This window comes from Rattus norvegicus, chromosome 7 (assembly GCF_021556685.1).
Source record: "Rattus norvegicus strain SHRSP/BbbUtx chromosome 7, alternate assembly SHRSP_T2T, whole genome shotgun sequence".
Lineage (NCBI taxonomy): Eukaryota > Metazoa > Chordata > Mammalia > Rodentia > Muridae > Rattus > Rattus norvegicus.
In genome coordinates, this window is record NC_141540.1 from 66,603,805 (window position 1) to 66,627,018 (window position 23,214).

A 23,214-nucleotide genomic window follows, 5' to 3' on the forward strand; every position below is an offset into this window, starting at 1 on the left:
CCCCATAAGTCATCTCCATGGCCCTAGGTTCTTTTTTTTTTTTTTTAAAGTATTTGTAGTAACCAGAGAAACTAGAACAAGTGAAACTCGTAGCTTCTCACACATTCCCTGGGTCCCACAAGTGCCTTGGACGCTGAATAAATAAGGAAATGGTACTTGCTTGTTTTAAAGCTGTGGCCCTGGCACTTCGGGGAATTCTGACTTTCCTTGTGTCCCCTCTTGGAGTCCTGACACTTACCTGTCAAACAGAGTGAAGAGCTGAGACAGGGATGATGAGAACTTCCTTGGTGCCAGGCAGAGCGTGAGGCACCTTCTGTTTGTATTTCTATCATCACAGACGCCCTCCCCTGCACATAGGTAACCCTGTCTCACCACATGCTGTCTGGAATCCTCAAGGCCACATAGGTACTTTGCACTGAGTCTTCAGTGGCATTCCGGAATGTCGTCAGTGGGGTTCACCCACAGTACTTGATTTATGAATAAAGCCTTATATATGGTTTCTCTGCCAGAGAGAGGAACTGTGTTTCAGACTGCCACAGTAATTGGTGTCCATACACACGCACCCACACTGGCTCAGGTCAAAAGTTGATAGCCTGTGATTTCTGTTCAAAGTGATTTATTTTCTCCTTTTTTTCAAGACAGTCCTAGTTAGGGATTCTATGGTTGCGATAAAACACCCCGACCAAAAGCACCTTGAAGAGCAAAGGGTTTGTTTGGCCACACATAGTCTCACAGCCCATCCAGGGACACCAAAGCAGGGACTCAAACAGGGCAGGAACCTGGAGGCAGTGGCTGACACAGAGGCCATGGAGGGATGCTGCTTACTGGCTTGCTCCACCCACAATGGGCTGGGCCCTCCTCCAACAATCACTAATTAACAAAACGCTCTGCATGCAGGCTTGCTTACAGCCCAGTCTTATGGAGGCATTTTCTCAACAGAGGTCCCCTACCCTCAGATGAATTTAGCTTGTGTCTAAAACTATTCAGCAGAGTCCAGGGTGACTCTGTATCCATGTGGCCGAGGTCGTGCTTGAATTCCTGCACCTCCAGCCTCCACCTCCCAAGAGCAGAGATTACAGACATGCACCACATTTAAAAGAAAAAATTGCCTCCTTGTATGTGCATACAGACACGTGTTACTGCCCGCTGCCTGCAAAGGCCACAGGAGTGTATCATGAGCAAGAGTTAGAGTTGGTTGTGAGCCACCGTATGGATGCCGGGAATCAAACCTGGAGCGGCCAGTGCTCTTTTCTCCCGAGCCATCTCTCCAGTCCCTGTCAGTTATTAATTTATTTGTTGTCACCTCATCTGTCACACCGTATGCCCCCGTGTGTCATCTGAGAGACTCAGCTTTTATTCATTTTAACAGGGTGTGGCTTCCCACCCCCCATTCCCACCTTAATGATGGTGTGGTGGACTATTACTCACAAAAGCACAGGTTGTCATTTAAGTCCTTTACTCTAGGAAAAGGGGGCGTTTGTTTGGTCAGGGGCCATGCGGGAATGTAGGGAAAGGATAAATATGGCATTGCTTTGCCTAACTCGAGATGAAAGTCGGCCACTGAGTTACAGGAATCATCGGGATCAGGAAAGTCAGGGAGTCTTTTGATTTTTTAGAAAAGGGAATTTGCTTAGGGTAAGTAAAGTCACGCATTTGCTCTTGAGAGTGAAAGTGGCTGTTTCTTAATTCCGTCACATGGCTTCCACTTGACCAGCCACCGTCCCTTCAGATTAGCGTGGAAAGTTGTTTTCAGTATGGTGCCCTCTCTTGCTTGTTCAACCACGTGTAGATGACAACGTAAAGCTCTAAACCTTAATGCCCGCACAGCCTCGTCTTCCACTCCGTCTCGCGGGCTATTTCTTCCACAGTTGCTCCTTCCCGTGTGCTGGGTTGGGCTGTTTGCTGTTTGCTGGCCGCAGCCAGCGAGCTCCACTCCTGGGTCCTCGTGACCTTACCTCCCTCTGGGGTTCTCAGCAAGGCTCCCTGCTGTAAGGGCTTTCCGTGTGTCATATCGCCTGCTGTTCTCTCTCTCTCTCTCTCTCTCTCTCTCTCTCTCTCTCTCTCTCTCTCCCTCCCTCCCTCCCCCCCCCCCACCCCCTCTGCACTACGTGAGGTCATTGGTTACTGAGGTCATTGGTTACCTTGCTCAGGTCCTAAAGCAGTGGCAAGGGCGGGTAAGATAGTGCTTCCTACCCGCCCTCGCCCAGCTCAGGGTTTGCTGAGATTAGCGCGTGATACACCAGAGTCCGCCCGTAAACATAACACTGTCAGTAGTTTTGCATGCTTATCAATTTGATAACGAATCCCACTCTTTCTCTACGCCACTGGTTCTCAGTCTTCCTAATGCTGTGTGCGGCCTTTAATACCTCACGTCGTGGCAACCCCCAACTGCAAAATTATTTTTGCCACTACTTCTTAACTGCGATTTTGCTACCTTAATGTGAATATCTGATGTGTGACACCACCCCACACCCCAAAAGGGTCTCAACCCACAGGTTGAAGACCGCTGCTCTGGGTGCACTTCACATGTGTAGTTGCCCTGTCCATTGCCTCATGGTAACTTAGGTTCCTAGCTAAGCCAGGGTTACAATTGGCCCACTGTTGCTTCCTGAGCTTGGCACCAGTGATAAGTTAAGGACAGCCAGTGCCATTGCTTCAGCAGCTTAGCACAGACCTTCCATGGCATCTCTTGAGGGTCCACTATTGGCACCATCAAAGCCTGACTAGAACAACTTGGAATTGTTGTCCTTTGGAGCCTACAAGCAGCTTAGGTTTATAGTCAGTGGGAAAAGCTACATACATGTTGTTGAAAGTGAGACTCTGGTTAACCTGGGCATATATCCGGAGGTGCAGTCTTTAAGGAATTACTGTGCCAGGTGGACATGAGATCGTATACATTCTGTTCTTGGGTCTGAAACGTATTTCAGAATCCTTACGGGCCCCCACATGAGCCTCATCCATGGTAGTTAGTTTTTGTTGTCCAGGAAGTGAAGACTGACCAGTGTGCCTTCGACAGGTAGTTAACGTAACTGCCTTCTGGGGTGAAGTTAACTTTCCCCCTGTCCTTTTTCAAATCTTGGGGGATGCACAAAAGATGAGAAGTGCAGATGAAATACACCAGTAGGCCTGGTCATGTAGCTCAATTGGGAGAGTGCTTGCCTGGGAACTCAAGGTCCCGGGTTCAATCCCCAGCCCTGCAGTAATTATGTTTATGTTTGACAGGGTCTGTGTGCACCTCTATACACATGCTATCATCTGGTTCAGGTGCCACTGCAGGGGACTAGCCAGTAGAGTCCTTATGGTATTGGGCGGGGATCCATCATTGAATGTGTAAGGTTGGAAGCAGGCTGTGAGCCTGGCGACCTTGTCTGACTTTCATAATCTTAAGTGTTGCCTTACTTCCCCATTAATGATTGGAAGTTTCCTTGCTGATTAATCTGTGCCTTGGGGTTATTGACAAATAAGAAAGCACTTGTGATTTCATTACCTGCAGTCCCCATAGACAGAACAATGTTATCAGCTATGCACTTTTGCTTCCTGCTTGCACAGGGTTTACCTGACTGTAACTAAACCTGTTTGGTTCATCACCAGAATCATTACTTTCGACTTTGTGTCAGAGCTGGAATTTGGAAATAAGTGATTAGGATAAAAGGAAAGGAGCTGCAGAGGTGGCTGGAAGAAAGGTTAAGAGTACCCCTTCCTGCAGAAGACCCTCTAACAGTTGATATGTCTGTCCATTTCCAGAGGATCTAACACCCTCTTCAGGCCTCTGCAGGCCCTGCACGCATGCGCACGATGCACAGACATACACGGGCAAGCAAAACATCCATACACATAAGATAAAATAGAAATTTAAGTTGTAACAAACCATAAATTCTGCTTTCTGGATTTTATCAGACATTGTTTAACAACATTGTTTAACTGTTTACTTTGTAGACCCCACTAAAGAAAACCAAGGCCCTCATCGGAGAGAAGGGGATGACTTTCTCCAGCGCTGTAAGTTTAGAAGCCAATGTGATGTCGTTAGATATCATATCACAACCCAGAAAGAAACCTCATGTTTGAGTTCTAGTGTGGTTTATGTGGGTAGATTTTTGCTTTTGTGTTGTTTTTTTTTTATTTTGTTTTGTTTCTGTTTTTTAATGAAATACCCAGTCTGAAGAGTTTTATTTTTAATTGAAATGATAAATTGCTGATTTTTATTTTTATTCTTTTTGAAACAAGGTCTCGCTATGTAGTTCTGGCTGTCCTATAACTCACTCTGTAGACCAGGCTAGTCTTGAACTCACAGAGATATGTCTGCCTCTGCTTCCCAAGTGCTGGGATTGAAGGCATGTGCTGATATACCTGATTAATTGCTGGTATTTTCTAAGCTACAGTGCTACATAACTTGGGAATGTTATTGAAGTCCTTAGTGTTTGAGGGTTGAACCTCGTACAAACCAAGAGCATTTATGCTGTGTAAGTTGCTACAGAGTAAGAGCTTCCTGAGCCCTGCTGGCTAACCCTGACAAAGGTCGTGGTACCCAGAACACACACACACACACACACACACACACACACACACACACACACACACACACACACACAGCCTGCACGGAGTCAGAGATCCCAAAGCAGACCTCACCTCACACAAAACTCTGTAAGCGATGGCGTGGTGGCCTCGCACCAGGAGACACACCGAACGGAAACACAGTGCCGTGCTCCGGTTTAAGCATAGACTCAGCAGCCAGACTGCCTGGTTCTGAATACACTTTTATTTCTTTATTCGCCTGCTCTTAACTCCCTTCTGGATTTTGGTTTCCCCACTTTAATTGAAGTTGGTACAGTCCCCAGGGTCACTGGGACTCCACGAATCAGCACATGATGGATGAGGTCACGGCAAGTTCTTCGTGAATTAGGTGTTGTCCACAGAGGGAGTAATTGAAGGGAGGAAGAGTTCATTTTAACCTGGAAAACTAAGTCCAACTTAAAATAGAACCCAGTGTGGTGGTACGCGCCTCTAATTCCAGCACTCAGGAGGCAGAGACTGGGAGATCTCTGTGGGTTCAAGTTCCAGGCCAGCCTGGGGTTACATAGTGAGACTTTAGAGAAGAAAGAAAGAAAGAAAGAAAGAAAGAAAGAAAGAAAGAAAGAGAGAGAGGGGGGGGAGGGAGGGAGAGAGAGAGAGAAAGAGAGAGAGAGAGAGAGAGGGAGGAAGGAAGGAAAAATATGGAAGAACAAAAAGTTCCATTTAGCAGCAAAAAATTCACGCTAGGAACAACAGGTAGGTGGCCAGAAATGGCTATGACTTCTTCACGTAAGCCAGGATAGTGGAGCACGCCTTTAGCCCTAACACTGGAAAGCACAGGCAGGCAGATCTTTGTGAGTTTGAGGCCAGCCAGGGCTACATAGTGAGATCCTATTGCAAAAATAATTAATTAAATAAATAAAATTATACAAGCCACAGTACTTTTTTGAGAAAATGCTTGCTGTGTTGCTAGACACATCATTTCTATGTAAAGACGCTGTTATAAAATATACTTCTAATTAAAGTTTTAAGACTTTTTGTCAAGACCCAACTAGATGATTCTAAATCTAGGTAAGAATAGTCAAGATAGTATTTCTTGTTTGGTGCTGGGGATTGGTACGAGGACATCAGACATGCTGTGTACACGCTCGTCCAATGGATTAGACCCAGGCCCAAGGTCAGTTGGGTTTTGTCAGCACCAGAGAGGAAACCCTTTAGTGCAGTACTAAGATGAGATATAAAACTTCAGTAATAATGTGGCACTGACCATAAAAGGTCAAAGAGCAGAAAGGGAAATGTTCTAGTTTCCTTTCTGCTGTGGTAAAACCCTCTGACCAAAGGCAGCTTGGGGCAGAAAACTTTTATTAGGTACACATATGGTCACAGTTCATAACTGAGGGACGTCCAGGCCGGACTCAAGCAGAAACCAGAGAGGAAGACTGCCTGCTGGCCTTGTGGGCTCTGTTGCAAGCCCATGCTTAACTGACTCAAGGCTTTTATTACTGTTTGTTTGTTTTGTTTTCCCTGTGTAGTCCTGGCTGCATTGGAACTTGCACTCTAGATCAGGCTGGTCCCAGACTCAGAGATGGACCTGCCTCTGCCTTCCAAGTGCTGGGACTAACGGTGTGTGTTACCTCGATGGCTTATTTAGCTTTCATATACAATCTGGTACCAACTGCTCAAGAATGCTGTCACCCACAACAGGCATGGCCCTCCTGCATCAATTAACAATCAAGGCAGTCCCCCGTAGACATGCCCACAGGTCAGTTTGATCTGGACAGTTCCTCAGTTGAAACTCCCACTTTGGGCGACTCTAGGCTGCACCAATTCAACAGTTCAAGCTGCCGAGGCCAGGCAAGAAGAACGGTCAACATAGAAATTGTAGAAGTCGGGGCAGGAAAGGAGGTTCCGCAGTTAAAGCTGCTTGCTGAACAATCCTGAAGACTGGCGTGTAGCATCAACCGTTAGCAGGCCGATGGCCCCACTGTGAGAGTGTCACCCTCTCCTAGCTTCCATGTTTGCACCCCCACACAAGTGACAGACACTCATAAAGACACGTAAATATGCGTACAGAACTAATGTATTTTAAAGTGAAAACTTAAAAAGAATTGCAAAGGACGAATGACATATGACTTAAAGGGGGAAGGGGAGGAGTTGATTGTTGTGTGGAGACAATCACCCTCACGAGTATCTTAAAGTGCCAGTCAGAACTGGAGGCTTAGCTCAATGGTGGAACATGTGTGTAACATTTGCTCGGTCCTGATTTTTAAGTCCAGGCACCAAAGGGGGAGAAAAGGTTAAATCCAACTTGAAAAGCAGAAAAACAGCAGCAAAACCAAATTTAGTACTTACGGCGACAACGCTAACATGGATCGCGGATGGTGGGTTTTTATGTAGGCGTCCAGAAGTGATGGGTTTAATTGTGACATATGTATCCAGTTCCACCTCCTCTCTCCCTGCCTCCTGGTCCCCTCTCCTCAAGTAGCAATTAGTTTACTGACTTTACTTTTAATCTGCTGTGTTGTCTCTGACGAGTGACTTCAAGCGGCTCTGGTGTGTGTCATGTGTAAAGAACGATCTCTGCTCAGTGAGAGGCTGGAATGAAAACCGAGCGTTAAGTGCCTTCCTCTTCCCTCTCAGTGAATCTTACCCTCTGCCTCCCACCCGCTCTCTAGTATGTGCCCAGTGCGCTCTGCTGCCCCAGCAGAGCCAGCATCTTGACTGGGAAGTACCCACACAACCATCACGTCGTCAACAACACTTTGGAGGGGAACTGCAGTAGCAAGTCCTGGCAGAAGATCCAGGAGCCATACACCTTCCCAGCGATCCTTAAGTTGGTGTGCGGCTATCAAACCTTTTTTGCTGGGAAGTATTTAAATGAGGTATGTTGAACGATCTTTTCCTTTCTTACAACAGCATTTAAAATAGGAAGTAATTTATCTCCTGATAATCATTTTTCTCCTTGGTATCAATTCAAGTCGCACTATTCAAGGGTTTGGTTCTAAGTAGCTTTTTGCTGATCTGCCCACTAATTGGACAAACACATTATGTGCCTGGCTCTGTGGTTACTTTTTTCCCACACAGCCTCCACCACATCTAGTTACAAATTGTCCTAAGTGTTAGGACCCCTTCCCCTCCCCCGTCTTCATTTGGGATTCTTCTGGTCATGTGGCTGTCACAGTGGCTTTGTTCCATTTCCCCTTTTCCAGTGTCAAGGGGGAGGGGCTAGACGATTTGCTTAGGTCTCTTAGAATCATCTCTGAAGTAGGACAATTCAATGTACAGCTCATGTTTTGACCTGCAGAGTGAGGACAGACTAGAAGTGAGACCAGCCTGTGGAGAGGACAGTGCCCCATGGGCTGTGAGGCTGTGGCTGGGCGGTTGATGCTGGCCTCGTGGGCCTGCATGGGGTGTGGTGCCTCACTGTGGCCTGCCATTCAGGGCTTCATAGTCCCAAGTGCACCACCTTGGTCTCAGTTTTCTTAGACTCTGTGCTTAAAGGAATTGTGTATTGGGCGGGGAGGAGAGCTGGGGGTTCTCTCCAGGGATAGTTAAACTGGAGTTTAACCGTCTTTTCCTGTCATAGCTACAGGTCTTCATGTCTCATGAGTTTCCTGTTCTCCTTCCTTCCTGTCATTGGGGGGACTGTGAACTGTGGGCTTGAGGCAAGATGAGTCAGTTTGAAAGAATCATGAGAAGCAGGAAGACGCTCTGTTGCAGGGTCAGGGCAACTCGATGGTCATAAGGGAACTTGGACTACTTTGCATTGACGGTCATTTCAGGGGAACCGTTTAATGCAGACAGTGTTCAGAGATTCCGTTCTGCCTTAAATGGGCAATACTAAAGTGTATTTAGGTAGGGGATAGTGTGCTGTGGTCTCTCCTAATCATTTTACCAAATAAAGTGAGTCTCAGAAGTAGATTTTATCAGGACAACCAAAGCAATAGGCAAGCATCTGGTTCTCTTGGCTGTAAACAGCCAAGTGTCATTTAGATTATTCAGTTGTTCTACGACCCTCACCCATGACTAGGTTCCCTGTAATAGCTAGATGGCAGATGTTGGGCTTAAAGGCCACACGTCTCCTAGAGCTACAGCCAGGGCCACCATAGCAGAGATGCAGCTGTGGCCATTCCATGGTGAGCTTGCCTGGCTGTGTACAAAGCCATCTGCACTGACATCTGAGGTCTGCGGCACTCACATTTCACAAAGACAGCTTTGTACATTTAAATGACTGAATGGCACACTGGCCATTCAAGACAGTGGCAGGCCAGCTTAGCACAGTGACACAGGTACTGACTGCTGAAGAGAGGGCTTGGGTTGCACAGTTCGTTTCTCTTTACCTAGCTTGTATGTTTGGGGAGGTTGTACACCCGTTGTCTCAGGCACTGGTTGAAAGGTTTTCTGTGTTGCCTGTTCCTGTCTGGACTCTAAGGAGCCCTAACACCATGCTCTGCTGTCCTTTCAGTATGGAGCCCCAGATGCGGGTGGACTGGAGCACGTGCCTCTGGGCTGGAGTTACTGGTATGCCCTGGTAAGTGAGTGCTGCGGTAAGAGAGAACTAGACACAGCCCAGAGACACCGAACATGTATCCTCTGACTCAGCCCCATACCGGCACAAGTATTCCGGCAAATGCTTTGCCTCTGTGATGACAGTCACCTGTCCAAGGTGTTTTCCTGCCATTAGTGTTCTGAGCCACGTGATTCCCTCCTGACCCACGTCTGGAAAGCGTTAAAACAGCGTGGATTAATGAAATCCTGCTAGTCTATGATAATGCTCCTCAAACCCAATTCAGTATTGACATGGCAGCTGTCCCCCTCTGTCCTGTCACCTCTAAACCGTGTGCTCAGCCCAGCAGGAGGTCTCACTTTGGCTTTGTACAGTGACTTCCTCCCAAATTTTACTTCCTGTTTCACGTAGGAAAAGAATTCTAAATACTATAACTACACCCTCTCTATCAACGGGAAGGCACGCAGACATGGCGAGAACTATAGCGTGGACTACCTGACAGACGTTCTGGTAAGTTCTGAGGCTCAGGACCCTGCCTCACACAGGACTGCTTGGTCTAGACAGCAACTGAGTCCAATTTGTACCAGCAAACAGAAGTGCACAGTGACCTGGTCTGTCTGCCAAAGAATAGTTCCAGCTTATTAAAGACCTCTAGGCTGTTTTTCTCTGCATGTAAGCCAAGACTCGAATCTCCTATTCTGCAGAGGTAAACGCCTCTGCCTGCAACTGTGGTGTCCTTTACAGGCCTCTGTGGACGAGGCTGTGCGCATGTAAAGCGCCAGAGTCAGGTAGACTCTTCCTGTCCTGACGTGTTTCTAAGGGAAACCTTCCGCTGAGGGCTCATTCACCAAACAGTCTAGCACGTAGCCCAGTAGTGGTTCCCTGGAAAGGGCAAAGCCAGGTCCGTGGAAGGCAACGTCTTCCCGGCTGGGATCTCACATGTGCTGCGGGGCCGTGGTTCTGTACACGCGGTCATTTGTGGTTGAGAATATTCCTTTGGTAGGCACTGGTGGGCGAGATAGTTAGCTTCTGAGCAGAAACCTGAAGATCTGATGTTTGGATGAGGGGTAGGCAGCGTGACTGAGCCTGGTCCTCTTACCATTCCTTAAGGCATCATTACTATACATTAATATTAATATTAAAATGGACAGTTTACTATTCCTTACTACTTGGGGAACATAATCTCTGTGTCTTACAAACTTGAGGTCTCAGTTACTCTCTCGGTGGACTTGTCAAAGCTCAGACCTTGGCATGGTCAGACCTGATGTGTTATACCAGCACATGACCACGAAGTGAATATGTCTGGGACTGGTGTCCACGCTGACCCTGCGTGCTCTCCGTCTACCAAGAGCAGCTTCCCTATTGGATGCACAGTTGCTAGGCAGGGGTAGGCGATGACAGCTCTCTGTGTGTGTCAGGCCAATCTCTCCCTGGACTTCCTGGACTACAAGTCCAACTCTGAGCCATTCTTCATGATGATCTCCACTCCAGCGCCCCACTCACCGTGGACAGCCGCACCTCAGTACCAGAAGGCTTTCCCCAATGTCATCGCACCGAGAAACAAGAACTTCAACATCCATGGGACGGTAGGTCCTCTGATCCTTCAAGTAAGCCGCTCTCACTGTAACCTGCTGGTCAGGAAGCTTCAAGCCTTGGAAGGGGGTTCCTTTGAGCTCTCCTGGAGGGACTGTTGTACCTGTCCCTAGTACAACAGATGGTGAAATGTTTTTCAAGATACAGATAAAGTCCCTACCACACATCCAGTGGGCAGCTAGAAGAGATTCCTAGGAACGGTAAAGGCGCTGTCGCTCCCGATTGACTGTGAGCATGTCTCCTACCTCCTCTGTTCTAGAAGAAGCTAAGCCAAGCCCCTAGGGACATTTGCACTTGCAGCAGCCTTGGTGACTCTCACCTAAGGCATACGATGGAAAGGGGAGGCACAGCACAGTGTGGAGGTGGCAGGGTGCATGATTAAATGCCACAGCTCAAGCAGGGGCCTCTTCAGTTAACACCGCTTGTCCCTTAAATTCGCCTAATAAGCCATAAGTCCACATATGAAGGTTCTTTCTCCCTTAAACAGAAGTCAGATTTTCAACAACAGAAACATCCCCACACGCCATTCTCTCCTTCCGTTCACTGTCTCCCAAACTGTGTTCCTTAGTTTGTTTTGTGAGTCAGTCTGTCTCTGTGTCTGTCTGTCTGTCTGTCTGTCTGTCTGTCTGTCTCTCTCTCTCTCTCTCTCTCTCTCTCTCTCTGTAGACCAGGCTGGCCTCAAACTCACAGTGGCCTTCATGCCTTTGCCTCCTAACCTCTGGGCTGGGATCAGAGGTCTGTGCCTCCTCAGTCAGACAGTTATGCTTCCCTTGGCTAAGGGTGTAAGCAGGTCTCCACTGCTTGGGTCTTACCTAGAAGTCACGAAGCTCATATTGATTCAGACCCAGAAGCATCAGTCTCTGCCTGTGCAATGAGCCAGATGCTTGCCCTCCTGTTGCCCTCCTAAGGTGGCAGGTCTCGAGCCTTTGATTACGGTAATGATTAAAATGTAGAGATACAGCTGGTGTACTCTGTGCCACAACTCAGGCATGTGCTTATTAAATCAGGTTGAGAAGCTGATTTTAAACTAGTGGACTGGTCTCAATTTTGTGTTCCACAAAGAGTTACTGGAAACATTTTAATATTTCAGTATTATTGAGGGCAGCAATACTGAAATCCTTGGGTTAGATAAGTGACCACAACAAGAAGTTCCGGTCACATGTGAGCTGATAGGAGCCTCCAACAGGAGGGTTTAAGAACAAATTTCTAAAGCCTATTAACCAGAGAGCAGTTGGAGAAATGTAGTTTTATTGTGAGTGCATGAAGAGCTGATGGCATCTGGAGGTCTTTTTGTCACTAAATTGTGGCTTTTATGTAAATAAAAGGACCCTCCAGAACTGGACTTGAAGGAGGTTTTGTTAATTTTTTAAGATTTCGTTTTTAGTTTTAAACGTTCGTGTATGTGTCTTGTCTTTGGTGTGGTTTGTTTGTGTGAGCGCAGTACCCAAGGAGGCCAGAAGAGGGCCCAGTTGCTCTAGAACAGGCAGTTGTAAACTGTCCCATGAGGTGTGGGTGCTGGGAACCAAGCTTCTACACTCTACTATTCCAGAATGTACAGAACTTGAAGCTTTAAATTCGAGTACAGGATTTTCCCCCAGGGATACCAGTCCCTTGAGTTGACAGATCAGTGGAAAGCAGGGGCTCACAGGCAGAATAGAGAGGGGTAAGTTAGTACTTGCCCATTTGTAGCCGTAGTTGATGTAGGATCAGAGTTACCAACTGAATCTCACTTTAGCTCGGTGGCGGGAGGGGGTGGGGGGTGCTCACTAGAGTCTCTGATCGCTGCAGCCAACAGAAGAATGTCACGGTGCTTCCCAGTAGAGGCTGGTGGAGAGATGGCATTCATCTGCGAGGCAGCTAGGCCGCTGTAGGAGCACAGGAGAAGGCAACCTGGCATAGTCTAGCATGGCTTCAGTAGTTCTAGGCAGTCGGCTAACGGGTGAATGATCCTTTGTCTTACGGACTCTAGGGATCTCTGCTGTGACCGTGGTGACTTGCTGTTAACGACTGTTTCTTCTGAATCCTAGAACAAGCACTGGTTAATTAGGCAAGCCAAGACTCCCATGACGAATTCCTCAATAAAGTTCTTAGATGACGCCTTCAGAAGGAGGTAAGCACTGCTACTCCACTCGCTCGCTCACAGTGTGGGGCTCTGTTGTCAGACATCTGTCCTGAGCCAAAGAAAAGCAACTCAGTGGGAAACACGCTGTGGGGCCTGCCGCCTCAGAAGCACGCAGAAAGCCTTATGTTCAACTGCACAAGGTACCCTTGGACCCCAAGGTTGACTAAGCCATCCATGGGAAGACCTGGTAAAGAATATGACAAACTGGAATTATTTGCTTGAGAATTTCCCCATGCTTAAAGAAAAGGTTATATAAAAATCAGCCCAAATATTGAAGAAAGTATTTAAATTTGATGTTTGGAATTTGCAGGGCGTGATATGTCAATTTTTAAAAGTTCACTGCTTGCTTTTAGACTGTATTGAATTTGGACCAGAGGTCAGTAAACATTTTTTGTAACACCAGATAATAATAAAGTAAATGTTGTAAGACTGCAGGCATGTGTCCCAAAACAAAGGCAGCCTTAGGCAATATGAGAATATTGCTATGTGCCAATAAAACTTTATAAAAACAGACAATAGACAAAACCAACTTTGGCCTTCCTGCCTATAGGCCAGTGCCTAGTATTCGGACTGTTAAACAATAGTGCAGTCTGTAGTACTCTGTTCTGAATTACCATCTTCCCTTTCTGATTAGCTCTGTTCTCACACAGCAAGCTGTGAACAGTAAAACTAGCGCATTCTTTGGAAACAGACTTGGTGAAGTACTTACTGTGCTGTGGAATTTGCAGTGATGGAGTCTAGGGGACAGAGTTGAGCATTAGCTGTCTGCTTTACCGGGATGAGTGTTTCTGTGCTGCCATTGCCCCTGACGTCTGTCATTTCCATCCTGTGTCTTCCAGGTGGCAAACTCTGCTCTCAGTTGACGATCTTGTGGAAAAACTGGTGAAGAGATTGGACTCGACTGGCGAGCTGGACAACACGTACATCTTCTATACCTCAGACAATGGCTACCATACAGGTGAGCAGCAGGCAGGATGTGTGCTGTCACACCCTCAATCAAGCACTCTACAGCTGTGCACTCACCAGGCCGAGGCTCTCATCTCAGGACTCCCCAGGTAGAAAGCATTTGCACACAAGAAGCCAGGTTTCATAATTCGCTGTTTGAGATGCTAAGCTAGCTGATCTCAGGCAGGAGCACAGAATCATTTGTGAAGTTAGAGACAGCTGTAGGAAAAGTCTGTAGGACAAGTGGAACTTAGGGAATGTGTTGTTGTAGATGGGAAACAAAGTTTTCTTGCAAGCACAGTTTTATTATTAATCTTGTAATTTGGGGAGTGCTTTAGCCCTCGAGTTTGAGGCCAGTCTGGTCCGCATAGATCCTGCCTCGTTGTGGTAGGGAGAACCAACAAAAAACCATCTTCCCGCTCAAGTTTTCAGCTGCAGTGTTCTTCCTGCCTTCAGAGTGTGTGTGTGTGTGTGTGTGTGTGTGTGGTGGGGCGCTGTGGGGGAGGCAGGTGGGATCTGCAGTGCTGACATTTAGACTGAGGCCCTTGTGCACGCTCGGCAATGCTCTACTGCTGAGCTATATCCCCAGCCTTTGGGTGTTTGATCAGGGTCTTGCTTCATCTCTTAGGTTGGCCTTAACCTCATGACCCTGATGCCTTGGCCTCTAGAGTCTTGGGATTATCGAGTACCATGGGGTCTGGCTGTTTTTCTAAAGGTTTTGAAGCACTCACAGGCACTTATGAGTCCACACATGTTTCCAGGCCCATGTAATTTATCAAGCAGATAGTCTTGAATTTTGAGTGCCTCTAAGTCTCGGGTGCTACTGATCTACTGAGAAGAATGCCTCTTATCCTCACAGCAGTTCTTATTCTGGCTTGGCTAACTACTGTCTTGTGAGGCCTTGCTTGCTCATTCCCACCCAGTATAGCCTGGGAGTGGGAGCTGAGACCTGATGTGGGCGACCTTCAGGCCAGCAGGCTGCCTCAGTGGTGCAGAATTGCACCAAGCATCTCAAGTTGTGAGGCCCACCGTGTCTGGCTGTCTCACTTGGGGTACCAGTGTTGATGGGTGGGTCATGGGGTCTAACCTGGTCCCTTCTATAAACCTGTCCTTGTGATTCCCTCTGCAAGCTAAAACTTCCTCAGACTGAACTTGGCCAGCCGTTGACACCCATGCTCTGTCCTTCCTTATTGGTCTGTTGAATTCCTCAGGTTTGTCCTCATTCTGTGGCCTGTCACTACAGGGCCTCAGGGGGACAGGGTACGTTCCTCCCTTATTTGGCACTGTCCTGGGTGACACCATCTGCCCGGATCTGGACACATACACATAAATGAGTGTGTATTTGTCTTTCATTCCTTTCCAGATATTATTTTTTCTTCATTTGTCCTGTTTAGAACAGATTCTTCTTAGTTATTTATCTAGAGGAGGTAAGCTCATTATTTTTCCTGCCCTGTATTGAAAAGAAACCTAGGCAAGGGTTAGTTTTCTGTTACAAAACTAGAGTTAAGGGGCTGGAGAGATGGCTTCTGGTTCAGTAGAGTGCATCCAAAGGACCCGAGTTCAGTTCCCATGTCAGTGCCCATGTCAGGTGCCTTAAGGCTGCCCATAACCAGCTCTGGGAGACCCAACACCTCCTTCTAAACCTCCTGATGTACATTAAACACACACACACACACACACACACACACACACACACAGAGAGAGAGAGAGAGACAGAGAGACAGAGAGAGAATACATGAGTAAAAAATAAATCTTAAAAGCCAATTAAGACATCTTAGTGTTTCAGCACCTCAGTGGTGTGTGTGCCGCACGCTGTCCTGGCTCTGTGTTGACTCCGTGTGTTTTGTTGCAGGGCAGTTCTCTTTGCCAATAGACAAACGACAACTCTATGAGTTTGATATCAAAGTTCCACTGTTGGTTCGAGGGCCTGGGATCAAACCAAACCAGACAAGCAAGGTAGGTGCCCAATGGCAGCTGATCCTGTATATGTGGCATGTGGCTCGAGAAAGTGGCTGTCCCTCCTGGAGAGGAAGGCTGGCCACATGCTCTTCCGTGTGTGAACCTTGGAAAGAGTGGCCTGTTTCTCCTGCAACTGTCTGCTGCCCCCTGTGAATTTCCACTCACGTGGTTCATTTCAAGATGTACTTCCAGCACTAGTGACTCTCATCAGAATCACTGCCTGAAACTGGTTTTTCCTAACAGTTTTCATGTGTGTTCTGTGTATGGATGTAGGCGGTTACATGCATATGTGTGTACATGTATATGAATACATGTAGAGGCCCAAGGTAGGAACTCAAGAAGAACAAAGAGAAAGGGTCTTAACCAATTTTCATTGGTTAAGAAAATGTCTTCTTGATCTCAGTGATCACCCTTCATATTGACTCACAAATGGACATTGGTTCGTGAGAGGCAGTTTGCTGGGGCCCTCTCAGGTAGCAGACCACGCCACCCAACACTCCTCTCTCCATCTGCTTTGCTTGTTTATATGAACCCTAAGGGGAGTAGCTTGTGAACCTCACCATGTCCTGAACTTGCAGACTCTTACTTCCCAAGTTCCTGAGTCCACACATCAGGAGAGCATACTGTCTCGGAATTTCCCCTTCCTGACATAAGCCTTTCTGGTCCCCTTCTGGCTTGTGATACTCATCATCCTCTGTCGCCCCCATTGGCTGTCTCATTGGAGTACTTTGTTCATAGAGGTGCTGGCCACCTTGATCCTAAACACTTTTCCCTACTGGTCAGGAGATGACAGTAGGAAATCCCAGCTCTGTCTTCTCTCTTCTTGATTCAATACCAACACCTAAGCTCTGAGATCAGAGAAGAGGAACAAACACATAATTGGATTTAAAACTGCAAGATGACCCAGGCATCTGGGTAGTGGGTGCTCTGGGCAGCCTGTGTTTGGTGGTGGGCGCTGGCACTCCTCACTCCTCACCTTTCTCTACTTCCTGTCCCAGCGCTCTTGGTGCTTCACTGTTAAAGTGTCCCAGAAAGATACAGCGGCCTTCAGAGCTGTCATCTGAGTTACATTTGCTCCTAAGGCCCATGTTCCACCACACGTTTGGCACTTTCTGAACAGGTCTATCCTTCCAAAGCAGGCTGGCCGGGAAGTCAGCAGATCCTAAGTGTGTACCTTCCTGAGGTTTTTACCTGAGTGCAAAGTCCATATTAGCAGGCGGTGCACTTCTGAGGAACATGGAGCCTTGGGACTGCATGTTCTGTCAGCTGTGGGAGGAACAAGCCATTCTTCTCAGTAGCTTAATCACGCCAAGTATACGGTACAATTGGAGGCCTCGCCTCTCCTAAACAACTGAAATGGTGTCTAGTTCATCAGAGCTAGTCCATAGCAACAGGTGGTGGTCTGAGTGCTGTGTGAATAACTCATCCAACCTCCAGAACCCACCAGGTCCCATGGCCCCATGCTACCCAGGAAGAGCCTGTGGGAGTGAGTGAATTGGTTTATCTAAACTCATAACTGAAAGCAGCAGAGCCCTGCTTTAGAATTCAGTCATGTAGCTGAGCCCACCCTCCCTGTCAGCTAGTGTCCATCCAATGCCTTATGTTGGCATTGCACACCCGGACTCCTGGGCGTAGCAGGGAGCAGCAGGGGAAGGTTAATTCATAGTCCTGTGTCAGGGAAGCTTAGCTACAGCAGGAGAGGTCTGGGCTTTGGAGCACAGACAACAATGTTGAGAAGGATGAGTTACCCAGTCTGTGTGTCCAGCACCCAGCAGAGCAATGAGAAGGAAAGATGTTAGAACCAGACAGCAAAGGGCAGGAGGCAGCATCTGCGGTAACCACTCTCCCCTCTTAAGTGGACCGTCTCTCTCTTCCTGGCCTTCTCTCCTCCTGGCCTTGATATGATTGGCGGCTTCTGACTGAAATGCTCTCTCAGCCCCTCAGCCTGCTTGTCCTTAAAGGCTCTGGCTTGGGGTTCCCCTAGGATGTGTCTTCACACTCTCCCCATGTGTGATCCATCTCACTCTCAGCTGGCTTCACATCCTGCTGAGTTTACTTCTTGTTCTTCTGCAATACCCTAAAAAGAGGGGTGCTCTAAACATGGACCACCTCACCCTCTACCCACAATGGGGTGCACCCACATTGGTAAAACAGACTTTGTAGTAAGTAGAGTCAGGACTGTCAAGAGCTGTGTCTGTCATTACGGTGGGTGTTCTGCCACACTTCCTGGGCTCACAGGTGTAACATATACTGGTGTACATTAGAACCAATCACCAACATACCAGAGATCCTTCATATCAGATATTTACATTATAATTCATAATATTGGCAAAATTACAGTTAGCAACATAACTAAGTAGCAACAAAATTTTATGGCTAGGGGTCACCACAACATGAGGAATTGTATTAAAGGGTCACAACATTAGGAAGGTTGAGAACCATTGCCCTAGAACTATAGTAGAAGTACTTACAAGCCACCCCCTGTGGATTCTAGGAAGTGAACGCAAGTTCACTGGAATATCAGCCAGTGCTCTCGGCCATTGAGCCATCTCTCCAGCCGCCTTCATCTCTACTTAGTGTAACTGGGTGATGCCCGGCTTCTTCCTAGGTACAGAAGCTAAGGGTAGATCCGCCTACAGCAGCTCAGCCTTTGCTGATGCTAGACTCTCTCAGGTGCTCATAGCTCTTCTGGCAAATGGACCCTTTGGTGCCTTCTGGGGTGCTATGCGACTTGCCTGCAGTAGCCCTACATGGGGTCCTGGATTCTGAGGTGCTGTATGCCATGACTTAGGTGCCCTCCTTGGTTGGTTAATATCAGTGCTTTAGTGTCTGGAAGCCTGGTGAGAGGACTCACCTTCTTTGCACAGCTAATCAGAAGCCCATATGAGGCCAAGGGTAGACAATTCCCACTTGACTTTTCTGCTCATAATCTCTAACCACATAAGGTCTTCTTAATTCCAGCCCTATTTAGAGAAGACGTGTGTGTGTGTGTGTGTGTGTGTGTGTGTGTGTGTGTGTGTGTGTGTGTGTGTGTGAAGAAAGTATCCTGAGGACACGCACTGTGTGTTTGTAGTGACATGGTTTGTACCAGAACCGCCATGCTTGTCCGTGAGCCAGAGGCATTAGACAGGGTCTCCTATCATGCAGCCCTGGTGTTTAAAAGGAGTTTTGGAGAGACTAATGATCACTGTTTTCATTCTGGGTTTTTCTAGCGTTAGCACGTACAGTTTGTCTTGTACCTTGCTTTGACTCCCCAGTACCTATGGCTCAGGATCCTCCGCTCACCTCCTGGACCCTCGAGTCTCGAGTTTCTCCTGTGCTGATCTCTCCCTTAGGCACATCCACTTACCAACTGTGAGCCAAGCTGCTCAGCTCACCCGGGGCTCTTAAAAGAAGGAAACCGACCCCCCGTCTGTGGGTCTGGTTAATCTCTGGAGACAGCTCTGGTGCATTTCCAGTGACATACGGACTGCTGCCCCTGAATGGTCCCCATGGAACAGTGACCCACGACAGCTGCCGAGACGCACTAATAGATTCAGAGGCAGGCTGTGTGTCACTGGCTGTCAGCCTGGCCAGCAACACCCTGCTCCTGCTGTCAGACGGGCCCTTCCAATTTGGTTTTAAATTAAAAATGACAGTTACTTGATCTTTTCAATCTCCCTGTTTGTCTGCCTAAAGAAAGTCTTCTCCATGTTTCAAAGCCGTACTCTGTGTGTAACACACCGGCCAGAGGACAGCCTATCGTGTCCTTGAGAGCTATTCACTGTGTTCTCAGGACAAGGGGGGTTGTTTTTGTTTTTTGATTTTGGGGTTCTTTGAAATAGGGTCTCACTGCCTCTCCCTGACTGTCCTGCCCCGACTATCCTGGAACTCACGGTGTGGACAAGGCTGGTGTCTCCCAAAAGGCCTCCTGCCTTTGCCTCCCAAGAGCTGGGATAAAAGACCTGAGCCATCATGCCTGATTTCTCAACTTGTTTTTTGAGCCAAGGGCTCTCTAGCCTGGAGCTCACTAAGTGCCACATAAGCAGGAGAAGCTGAGTTTGTTTCTCAGAACCCACTTGAGAAACGCCTGTGGTTCCAGCACAAGGGAGCCAGGAGCCAGAGGCTCTGTGAGACTGGTCAGCCTCCCTCTGCTATCAGTAAGCCAGCCATGAGAGGCTCTGTCTTAGAATGACACCTGAGGTCCTCAGGCTTATGTGTGTGTGTGCGCGCGCACACACACACACACACACACACACACACACAATTTAAAGGTCTTTTTACATTAAAACTGTCGTAGTCCCCATTGTATTTAAATGGAAGCACGCTGGTTTAGGTCCTTAGAAGTAGTGTACACAGAAGGAAAGCCATCTTCTAAACCAAGAGAATATAGGTTGAGGTGAAAATGTAAAACTTTTATTTCTGGTTTCTAGAATGTTTGTCTTAATATAGATAAGTAGATAAAGTTATTTTATTAAGTGTATGTGTGTGCATGCATGTGTCATGGTGTGCATGTCAGGGGACAACTTGTGGGGAGGGGTTGATACTCTCCTTCCACTATGTGGGACCCAGGATTGAATTTATGTCATCAAGCTTAGTGACTTTTAACCTCTGGGCCATCACACAAGCCCTAGAGTGTTTTCATTAAAGCAGGGTTTTGTGCTATTTAAGGAAATTAACTGATCAATTAGAGTGAGTTTTCTGCAGCCTTCACAGCCTACTGCAAGACCAGGCAGGTGTGGAACACACCCGTAATCCAAGCATTGAAAAGGCTGAAGCAGGAGGATCATGAGTGTGAGCTAGCCTGGGCTACATGGCATACCCTGTTTAAAATAAACTAGGGACAAAGTAGTAATATTGTCACTTTGAAGACTATAACATGAGCTCATCTTCCTTGGTTTGTTTATGGGTGGGGCAGCCTGGTCTACATAGTGAGTTAGTTCCAGAACAGCCAGGGCTACATAGAGAGACCCTGTTGAGGGAGGGAGGGAGAGAGGAGGGAGGGAGAAGACCTTGTGGGCGCTGTGTGCCAGTGATGCATTCACATACATGCAGGCATTTTTACACTCAATAACACATAAATAGTGTCTCTTCTCTCTGCACACACGCCCTTTGTCTCTTTCTCGCTCCCTCACTTCCCCCATTCCCTTTTCCCCATGGCAACTTGCCAGCCCTCCATCCTTGGGGCCAGCGAACTCACCCACCTGAGAGCAGCGTCCCAATAAGCCTTCCTTTATATATAGTATATAATAATAAATAATATTTTATATAATTATATAATAATAAAAGTACGTGCATCTTTAAAAAATGTTAAGGAATGCATGTACGGTCAGATTTAATCACAAATGTGAATGCCCCAAGTAGGAGAACAGTTGACACGCAGGAGGAGTCCCTGTGCCCTGTGTTCACAATGAGAAAATTACAGAGGCTTCTCACGTGGGCCTGGGAAGTACAGCGTTCCACGGGATTGGTGTGACCCATGAGCCCGTGTGCTGAGCTGTAGTTGGGTGGGAGAGGAGCATGAGACCAGCTGGGCCTCAGGCAGTTTGCTTCACTCACGCAGATGCTGGTCTCCAATATTGACTTGGGTCCCACCATCCTGGACCTCGCTGGCTATGACCTGAACAAGACACAGATGGACGGGACATCCCTGCTGCCCATCCTGGTGAGTATAAAGCCACAGCCAACCCAGAGCCCAACTCCCAAGTTAACTGCAGGTGGTCAGAGGCAAGCTACTATATCTGAGAGGCAAAGAACAGGATCTGGCTCTGGCTCTGATGGGAAGCAGTTCCCTCAAGGAAAAGTCTGACTGGACCACTCACGTGTCACCTTCAGCCGTCTGTATTCTCTTCCCCCTCTCCTCCCAGGAAAAACTATGTGCAATCAGAGAGTAGAGGTGGCCGTCCCAGTAGAGTAAGCAGTGAGTAACCTTCCAGAAGACTCAGGAATGGGGAAGGGTTACCTCAGTGTAAAGAAATGCCGAAGTAAAGGAGGACCGTGCCGGCTGCAGAGCGGCAAGGACTGAGATTAGTAGCCACCGTCCCACATCTGAGGGACAGAAACTGCTTGCACTCTGTTGGTGGAGTCCAGGCAGATAGTCTACCACCCAACCGCTAGCTACGGACACAGCTGAGACAGAGCACGCAGAAGCCTTGGGCTCCGTGTCCAGTACCGAAGGGGAGGGGAAGGGGGAGGGGAGGGAAGGAAGGAAGGAAAGGAAAAAGATTGAGAGACCAGGGTTCTTACCCCATTGATACGCAGACACCCTCCTGTTGGTAGTTATATATTACCTTAAACAGTTTGGGTCTTCCTTTGAGCTTAACACACATGCACGCATGCACGCACGCACGCACACAGAGACATGCACACACGCATGCTACTGTACTAGATCTCTAGGCATTTAAGATTCAGTGTTGTTTCCAAGATGGAGCCATATTGTTCTCAGCTACCTGGTGCTCCATTACCTAAATGCATCATGACCTGGATGCCCGTCTCTCCCAGGTAGTGTCTGTCATGTTAGCACTGCTGCTGTCAAAGACGTGTCCCCAGTGACCTGAACGCTCATCAAGATGAGAATTCCCCTTGTTCTGTATGAACTGTCCGCTTAGTACGTGCCAGCTGAGTGAGTGGGAAACAGTATTTGGTCTGTTTTGCATTTCCTTGTTAGTGAGGTGAGCCACTTTTTTATCAGCTTCCGTCATATGCCACACAGTGCACGAGAGTGGACAGTTCACTCATTTCTGGTGCTTTGGCGTTGTCTGACCATCACCATCTAAGTCCACAACATCCCATCATCCCAGATCGTGGGTCACCCCTCCGCTGCTCCATCCCCTGGCCCTCAGGCAGCCTGTACCCCCTTACCTCTGAGGAGTTGTCCACCACACGTACAAGTGGAGCCATGCAGTCTGTGCCTCCGCTCTCTGTCATCTGTATCTGTACTTCATTCTGTACTGCTGAGTCCCGCTCCCCCACTCCCAGGGAGACATGGCACTCTGTCTGTCCGTCCATCATATACATGTGTAGGTTTTATTCTGAGTAACCCTTTTGTGAACATTCATGAGTCTCTGGATGTGTTTGCAGCTCTCTGTGCTCTAGGTCACTTGGCAGCTTTACCAGACTGTTTACCTTGTCACCAGCCTCACCGACACTTGATTAGTCTTACTTTATCACAGCAGCGTGCAGGGGCATCCCCTGGTGGTCCTCACTGCAGTTCTGTTGTCACACTGGGCTCCTTGCTGTGTGCCTACTGCGAACATCTTTTCAGTAGTCATTCCTTTTCATGGTCAGTGTTCTTTGTGTATACACCAGCAAGCATACTTATACATAGGTGTGGACATGTATGGCGAGGTCAGAGGACAATCCTCAGGTACTGGGCACCACTTTCCTCCCTATTTGAGATAGCCTCAGTGCCACTGTGGAGCCCAGCCCGTGAGTTTTGGGGGGTCGCCTGTCTCCCGTCTTCCTATAGGGAATGCTGGGGTGGTAGGTGCCTATGGTACTAACCAGGCTCTGGGGTCTGAACATAAATTGTTAGGCTGTATGGTAAGGGCTTTCCCACAGACACCTCCACCCCCAAGCCCGGCCTTCCATTGATTATTTA

The 23,214-nt window shown here is 47.8% G+C and overlaps 1 protein-coding gene across 2 annotated transcripts in view; it reads left to right on the forward strand.

The window, feature by feature from the left end:
• Gns (glucosamine (N-acetyl)-6-sulfatase) overlaps positions 1–23,214 on the forward strand; it is a 33,900-nt gene that overhangs the window by 1,971 nt on the left and 8,715 nt on the right. For both annotated transcript variants that reach the window (NM_001414922.1, NM_001011989.2), the window contains 9 exon segments: positions 3,937–3,996; positions 7,185–7,391; positions 8,975–9,040; positions 9,428–9,526; positions 10,435–10,602; positions 12,637–12,719; positions 13,571–13,689; positions 15,529–15,632; positions 21,178–21,279. In NM_001414922.1, the coding sequence (NP_001401851.1) occupies positions 3,937–3,996; positions 7,185–7,391; positions 8,975–9,040; positions 9,428–9,526; positions 10,435–10,602; positions 12,637–12,719; positions 13,571–13,689; positions 15,529–15,632; positions 21,178–21,279 (1,008 nt within the window).